We start from the raw sequence: 8224 nt of genomic DNA, 5'->3' as shown, positions 1-8224 counted from the left end.
GTTGTCTCTCCAGACTGAGTGGCTGTAATCTGTCAGAGAAAAGCTGTGAAGCTCTGTCCCGAGTTCTCAGCTCCCAGTCCTCTAGCCTGAGAGAGCTAGACCTGAGTAACAACAACCTGCAGGATTCAGGAGTGAAGCTGGTGTCTGTTGGACTGAAGAGTCCACACTGTACACTGGAGACTCTCAGGTCAGGATTCATCAACATGTTCATCTGATGACCATTTAAACACTAATTAGCTTTAGTTTATAAATAGTTAACATATAACTTTGTGTCTGCTGATCATTTTAACCTCTGCAGTAGTTTCTAGACTAAGAATCACTTTCCAAGAGTAGGCTATTTTTCATTATTTTGCCCTTGTTGTTGACTAATTAAATACTGGACCAAAAATGTCCAGTATTTAAAATGTACCAGAAAAGAACGACATGGCTCCACATGTTCACAGAGGCTTCCTGTGTGTTATGTGTATTTGCAGTCTGTCAGGCTGTCAGATCTCAGAGGAAGGCTGTTCTTCTCTGGTCTCAGCTCTGAGCTCCAACCCTTCCCATCTGAGTGAGCTTGACCTGAGCTACAATAATCCAGGAGACTCAGGAGTGAAGCTCCTGTCTGCTGGACTGGAGGATCCACTATGGAGACTGGACACTCTCAGGTATGAAGAGGCTGCAGCCACAGTCAGTCTGAGAGAGTACAGAAGTTTTAAAGGCCATGAACTCCCACACAGGTGTTCTCAGTGAATCTGGCTGATTAGACCTCTTCCCTGGACTGTGTGACTTTGTTTACACTGATTGATTGACATCTTCTTGAGCCTTTTGTTAGCTATGTTGCACATGTAAGTGCAGGACAAATCTTATTGGTAGAAAGGATTTGTGACCAAAAATTCCCATCTAAGCTCCGGCCCACCTTCAACCTGAACAGAGGTCTAATCAGCCAGAATAACTGAAAACACCTGTGTGGGTGTTCAGAGGTTTTAAGTTTCATTTCATGAGATTACCAGGCGGGGTGAAAGATTTCCTTCCTGTAGCAGCTGCAGTGTGCACCAACAACAACAACCACCAGGTGGCACATATGAGCAAACCAGACTTTTTTTTTTTTTCGGCAGACAGATACAACTCATCTTTGTCAACAACAATCCTGTCACGGATATTATCTTCCTTATTTGTGCTGAAGTCACAATGTTCAGACAGTTCATACAGAGCCCTGATGAAAGTCTTTGCTTTTTCCAGCTTCTGCATTCGCTGGTGGAACAGTGCGCGTTCAGTAATGTCATTTCATCATCACTTCATGGCACAAAATACTCATCGAACGTTGCTAGCACATGGTCAAATTCATTTCCGTGGTCCTCCTTGGCAACTAATCTTTAGATATTCTCCAACTCGTTTCCCATGGCGTATATCAGGATACTCACTTGGACGGCGCCATCTTCCTTGTCTTCTGCAGTTTCTTCACTTCCTGTGGAGTCGACGAGTGGAAATATGGACAGCACCACTCTGCTATTGCAACCTATTTTGTAAATCCTAAAATCCTTTCAACAGGATTCTTTTGCCAGCTACTATCTACCGCTATCAAGTACAGCCAACACTTAATCCCCCGCCTACCGTCGCCACAGTAACGCCTTTAAGAGGCAGTAAGGTCATCAAATAGAACCACAGCGTTTTCTGTGTCAAAGCTGGTGACAGATCTCTTTGAGTTTTGTCATTTATAAATGAATATGAATTTAAAATGAGTCAAATAACCCTACATGTGATTAGAACAAAGCTGTGTGTGAGAGAGTGATGTAATGTCCATGTTTCAATGCTGCTCTGACCCTCCTTCTCCTTTCAGGGTGGAGCCTGCTGGAGTCAGATGGTTGACACCGGGTCTGAGGAAGTGTAAGTGTGTTTTTAATTTCATCAATCAATCAAACTTTATTTGTATAGCACTTTTCGTAGGAAAGTCGTGCAACACAAAGTGCATCACATCATAATGTCACCACCACCCCCTCCACACAACACAGATATATAATGTTAAAGGCAATTAAAGCATGAGGTGAGGAACATTATGAACCAGGGGTCGCTGGAGGGCGTCAAATGGAGTTGACTGGTATTCCACAAGGTCCCACATTTTTCATATTTTTTGATGAAGCCCTACCCTAAATTTATTTCGAGCTGCTATTCACTCCTAAATTGGCCCTACTAAACAACCTGGTAAAGGAAAATCATCCACGACGGAACCCAAAGTTGCTGGGAGCATGGCGCATGCTAATAGTGATGCTTAAATGCAAAGTGAATTCAGAGATATTATAAAAGAAGTTGTGTGAGACAAAGGTAACCTTTAGGCCACCACTGCCCCATTGATGATATGGAAGAGGGTATATGCACTGTTGCTGCTGCCATGGACACATTGAAAGATAATCACGGTCAGTTCGCCAATGTCAACATCAAACTTTAGGCTAAGCTAGACATCACGACTTCTCTCGCCGTAATAACCTACGCATTTTGGGGCGTAGATGGGCTGGAGGCAATTCCACACAGTTTATCTCAGAATTTTTACACAGCTTATTTGGTGGACCTGCTGTCCTCACAGAGCCTGTTGTTTTGGACCTGGCTTATTGTGCTGCTGCATACCATAAAACATTCAGGACCAAGGCCAATAAGAGACTTATAAACTAATAAAAGGATTCTAAAATCAGTTCTCAATCACTCATTCAACCCTTTGATGTCATCATCAAAGTGCTGATATGTTAATAACTGCAGCTGTGTTGTGTCTCGTTCTCTCCGTCAGATTCCTGTGAACTCACAATCGACACAAACACAGCACACAGAAAACTCAAACTGTCTGACAACAACAGGATGTTGACACGGGTAGAGGAGGGGGATCAGCCATATCCTGATCATCCAGAGAGGTTTGACTTCTGGCCTCAGCTGCTGTGTAGAGATGGTCTGACTGGTCGCTGTTACTGGGAGGTTGAGAGGAGAGGAGGAGTTGATATATCAGTGACTTACAGAGGAATCAGCAGGAGAGGAAACAGTAGAGACTGTGTGTTTGGGATGAATGATCAGTCCTGGAGTCTGGAGTGCTCTGAACGTCGTTACTCTGTAAGTCACAATAACAGAGAAACAATCCTCCCTCTCTCCTCTTCTGTTTCTGGTAGGTTAGCAGTGTATGTGGACTGTCCTGCTGGCTCTCTGTCCTTCTACTCAGTCTCCTCTGACTCACTGATCCACCTCTACACCTTCAACACCACATTCACTCAGCCTCTTTATCCTGGGTTTGGGATCTTTTCTTCTGGTGGCTCAATGTCTCTGTGTCCTGTCGGGAAGGTTTAGGTTTAGGGTTCAGGTCCAGGTCTTCTGGTTCCTCAGTGTCTGTGTCCTGTCGGTAAGGTTTAGATTTAGGGTTCAGGTACAGGTCTTTTGGTTCCTCAGTGTCTCTGTGTCCTGTGGGTAAGGTTTAGGGTTCAAGTCCAGGTCTTCTGGTCCCTCAGTGTCTCTGTGTCCTGTGGGTAAGGTTTAGGGTTCAAGTCCAGGTCTTCTGGTCCCTCAGTGTCTCTGTGTCCTGTGGGTAAGGTTTAGGGTTCAAGTCCAGGTCTTCTGGTCCCTCAGTGTCTCTGTGTCCTGTGTAGGGCGGAGAGTCTACTCCGGTCAGAGAAACCTTCTCACTGCTGATCAGTTGAGTCTGTACAGGATCACACTTTCAGCAGTCTTTCAGGTTATTGTAAAAAAAAGAATGATCTATTTACAAAATAATTCAGAATGATTGAACAGATTCCTCGTTTACTTTGTAAACTTCTTTTAAGTCAAGTTCTATTTGGTGGAAGCTGTGATCATGAAATTGTGGAAATATCATTTACTTTTCATGTTTTGTTTTCTCTTTGGTCTCTTTTCACAATAAAAGCATGACGTTACTGCGAGTGTGTTTGTATTCTTTCTCAGGTCAGCACTACTGGAATTTTATACAGTGTATGCAGTGTATACATTGGCCATTTTTTACAGTGAAGGCTTTCACCCAGGAAACAGGTATTCATGTCCTGAAGAAGTTAAGGAGAAAACACAAGACTTTCACCCAGGAAACAGGTGTTCATGTCCTGAAGAAGTTAAGGAGAAAACACAAGACTTTCACCCAGGAAACAGGTGTTCATATCCTGAAGAAGTTAAGGAGAAAACACAAGACTTTCACCCAGGAAACAGGTGTTCATGTCCTGGTGGTGTTTTCATCCAAACCACAATCTTTTTTCTAATCTTAACTGGTCTAAACTTCGCTGCATGACACTTTTTGTCGCCCAAAATCAACTGTAACAGTCTCTGAAATGACGTCACCTCACAGTGATCTGTACCCAGCTCACCATCACCTTTTCTCCTCTGAATTTAACCGTAAAGACCGCTAAACTTAACTGTCATGTGAATGGCCGGCGGTAGCAGTAATTTCATAGGATAGCATACGAATTGTTGTGCAAAAGTCTCTACACCCAGTCCGTGAAGTAAAAGAGGTAGACAATATTCACACTGCATTCATATAACTTTTTTCATAAAAAATGACATTTAAAAATAAATGTAATAGTTGACAACTAATCCATTAATCTTTGCAGCTCAGTACTCAATACCTTTGTCGATACCACAGCAAGAGAGTGCTTGAGTTTTGTTTATTCTGATGCTTGTGTTCTTTTGTTTCCTGTACTAGTTAATGTCCTAATGTTTTTATTGTGAAGAACTTTGCAGCTTTTGTTTTGAAAAGTTTTTAAACATTATCTTTTACGTACACATTGTTGTTTTAATCTTATATATCTTTCATTTTTATATACAACCGGTCAAAAGTTTTAGAACACCCCAATTTGTCCAGGTTTTTATTGAAATTCATGCAGTTCAATGTCTTATTGTACTCTGAAATGAAAGAATATAACAAATGAACAATTTAAGTTAAAAAAAGAAATCATGGAATCAATTTATAAACCAAAATGTATTCTAAATTTTTGACTCATTAAAGTAGCCCCCTTTGGCAGATAGAACAGCTGAACACACTCGTGGCATTCTTTCTACAATGGAAATCAAATATTCTTCAGAAAGTTCTTCCCAACTCTGTTGCAGAAGTTCCCATAAATGTGTGGCACTTGTAGGTTGCTTTGCTTTCACTTTTCTGTCCAGTTCATCCCAAACCAGCTCAATGGGGTTTAAGTCTGGGGACTGTGCTGGCCACTCCATGTTTTTAAGCTTACCATCTTGTTCTTTTTTCCTAAGGTAGTTCTGGCATAGCTTGGACTTATGTTTTGGGTCATTATCTTGCTGTAGGATGAACCCCTGACCAACTAGGCCCATACCAGAGGGTACTGCATGGTGCTGCAAAATGCTGTGGTAGCCATTATGGTTCAGGGTGCCTTTCACTCTGTACAAATCACCGACCCTGGATCCAGCAAAACAGCCCCAGACCATCACGCTTCCTCCTCCATGTTTGACAGTTGATGTCACACACTGAGGAACCATCCTCGCCTACTCAACAGCGTACAAAAATCCTGCGTGATGAACCAAAGATTTCAAATTTTGATTCATCAGTCCATAGCACTTTCTTCCAGTCTTCAGTAGTTCATTGGCGATGTTTCTTGGCCCAGGCAAGTCTCTTTTCTTATTCTGACGTCTTAGCAATGGCTTTCTTGCTGCAACTGGACCTATCAAACCTGCAGCTCCAAGTCTTCTCTTTACAGTTGAAACTGAGACTTGCATAGTACGACCACTATTACAGTTTTTTTTTAGTCGCTAACAAGCATTTGTCCAAACAGTTGTCACATTTTCAAAACTCTAAACACAATTAGCACAGCATCAGTCTTTTTTGTCCATACAATTCACATATTGCATGTCTTTTTCACATAATATGCAGTCAGTGAACACATTTCCACAACGCTTACATTTTCTTAACAGACAAGCTATACCTCCCAACAAAATGATGGATTGTTTGTGTAGTATTTACGAATGTTAACACACAACATCCCACAATAGCAAAAACAATTATCCAAACCTTAGATACAGTATAAAAACATCTGCTTCTGCAATGATATTAGTTCAAAAACAACATATCTCAGCTGAAAAAAAAAAGACAATTGAAAAATTGACACACAGCTGATTTATGTTGGGTAAAGTGGTCCAACCACAGCTGATTCCAGTCTGGCTTAGACTCAGTGGAAGGGGTTATTTCTTTCAATTACTATCAAAGAAGGACTTTGAGGAGTGATGTGTTTGGAAACAGAAACAGAAAAATACAAAGACTGTAATGTCTGGACGAGGAAGAGGAAGAGCAAGGGGCCCAGGGAGAAGACCAGGCCCAGTGAGAGATGGAGGGAGAGGTGCAGAAGCAGTGAGAGATGCAGAAGGAGGTGCAGGTGCAGTGAGAGGAGCAGTGAGAGGAGCAGTGGGAGGAGCAATGAGAGGTGCAGTGAGAGGAGCAGTGAGAGGTGCAGTGAGAGGTGCAGTGAGAGGAGCAGTGAGAGGAGCAGTGAGAGGAGCAGTGAGAGGTGCAGTGAGAGGAGCAGTGAGAGGAGCAGTGAGAGGTGCAGTGAGAGGAGCAGTGAGAGGTGCAGTGAGAGGTGCAGTGAGAGGAGCAGTGAGAGGAGCAGTGAGAGGAGCAGTGAGAGGAGCAGTGGGAGGAGCAATGAGAGGTGCAGTGAGAGGAGCAGTGAGAGGTGCAGTGAGAGGAGCAGTGAGGGGAGTGAGTGAGGGAGCAGTGAGAGGTGCAGTGAGAGGAGCAGTGAGAGGGCAGCAGTGAGAGGTGCAGTGAGAGGAGCAGTGAGAGGTGCAGTGAGAGGTGCAGTGAGAGGAGCAGTGAGAGGAGCAGTGAGAGGAGCAGTGAGAGGAGCAGTGGGAGGAGCAATGAGAGGTGCAGTGAGAGGAGCAGTGAGAGGAGCAGTGAGAGGTGCAGTGAGAGGAGCAGTGGGAGGAGCAGTGAGAGGTGCAGTGAGAGGAGCAGTGAGAGGAGCAGTTTTTTTTTTAACCTCAGGCAGTTCACCACTTACCTTTGTACCATTTCAAGCTATTCATTGGACTTCAACTGGTAAAATTTCAATAAAAAACTAAAACAATTGGGGTGTTCTAAAAGTTTTGACCGGTAGTGTATATTATATACACACATATAAAGATAAGAAATGTAAGTGAAGTTGAGATTTAACTTTCCTTTCCTTTGATAAAAGTTTGTTACTCGGGAGATTAATTAGGAAGAAATCATGACGTAACTGCAAATCTATTTAACTATCACAAAACACATTTCCATTTGAAAAAAGACGCCAAAAAACTTCCATATGAGTGGGCGTGTCCCTGGTTTAGTGTCACATGTGATACCTAATCAGCAGAGAGTGTCCCTTTTTTTTCCAGCTGTCTGCATGTGACGTCACAGGATCGGCGCCACTGTTTATAACATAGACAGTATATAATGGACCAATAGACCCCGTGTCTCTGGACGGAGACCAGTGAAGGCTATTAGAAGCACTTTCCCGGTGATGGCCAGCTTTACTGCGCAGCCTCCAACTGAGAGAATGAGACGTGATCAACGTGTCTAAAAGTGTGAAGTCTTCTGGTAGCTGTGAGAGAGAAATCTCAATCATTCCCAATCTCACAGAGACGGAGAGTGTAGGTATATGTAAGGAGATAACATAGACACAGGCTAATTACTGATCACTAACATGCTAGTTAACATTAGTAATAGTTAACATTAGTAATTACTGATCACTAACATGCTAGTTAACATTAGTAATTACTGATCACTAACATGCTAGTTAACATTAGTAATTACTGATCACTAACATGCTAGTTAACATTAGTAATTATTGATCACTAACATGCTAGTTAACATTAGTAATTATTGATCACTAACATGCTAGTTAACATCAGTAATTACTGATCACTAACATGCTAGTTAACATTAGTAATTACTGATCACTAACATGCTAGTTAACATTAGTAATTACTGATCACTAACATGCTAGTTAACATTAGTAATTACTGATCACTAACATGCTAGTTAACATTAGTAATTACTGATCACTAACATGCTAGTTAACATTAGTAATTACTGATCACTAACATGCTAGTTAACATTAGTAATTAAACCTAAACAGATAATGGAAGTCCAAACTGCCTGTGAGCTTCTCCTGTACTATACGGTAATTCCTCTACTGTGTGACAGTAAGTCTCGTGGTTATGACCCAATCGTTAGCCTATTGTTATAAAAGCGTCTGCTACGGAGCCATAACGTGAGCTACAAGGTAATGGA

At 42.2% G+C, this 8224-nt stretch overlaps 1 protein-coding gene and 1 long non-coding RNA gene across 2 annotated transcripts; both read left to right on the top strand.

Moving 5' to 3' along the window:
* Positions 1–172: 172 nt before the first annotated feature.
* On the top strand, positions 173–1859 carry LOC114560752 (uncharacterized). The gene is made up of 3 exons (XR_003693229.1): positions 173–187; positions 474–647; positions 1820–1859. It is a non-coding gene; the product is annotated as an uncharacterized LOC114560752 (long non-coding RNA).
* On the top strand, positions 1860–3884 carry LOC114560751 (stonustoxin subunit beta-like; the record flags this gene model as incomplete). The annotated part of the gene is made up of 2 exons (XM_028586361.1): positions 1860–1866; positions 2759–3884. Coding segments are annotated over 2 exons (552 nt in total), but the record flags the coding sequence as incomplete, so codon positions are not given.
* Between the last annotated feature and the right edge of the window lie 4340 nt (positions 3885–8224).

The sequence above is a fragment of the Perca flavescens genome, chromosome 8, assembly GCF_004354835.1.
Source record: "Perca flavescens isolate YP-PL-M2 chromosome 8, PFLA_1.0, whole genome shotgun sequence".
In the NCBI taxonomy this organism is placed as follows: Eukaryota; Metazoa; Chordata; class Actinopteri; order Perciformes; family Percidae; genus Perca; species Perca flavescens.
Note: the sequence above shows the minus strand (reverse complement) of the source record. Positions and strands in the feature narration are given on the sequence as shown.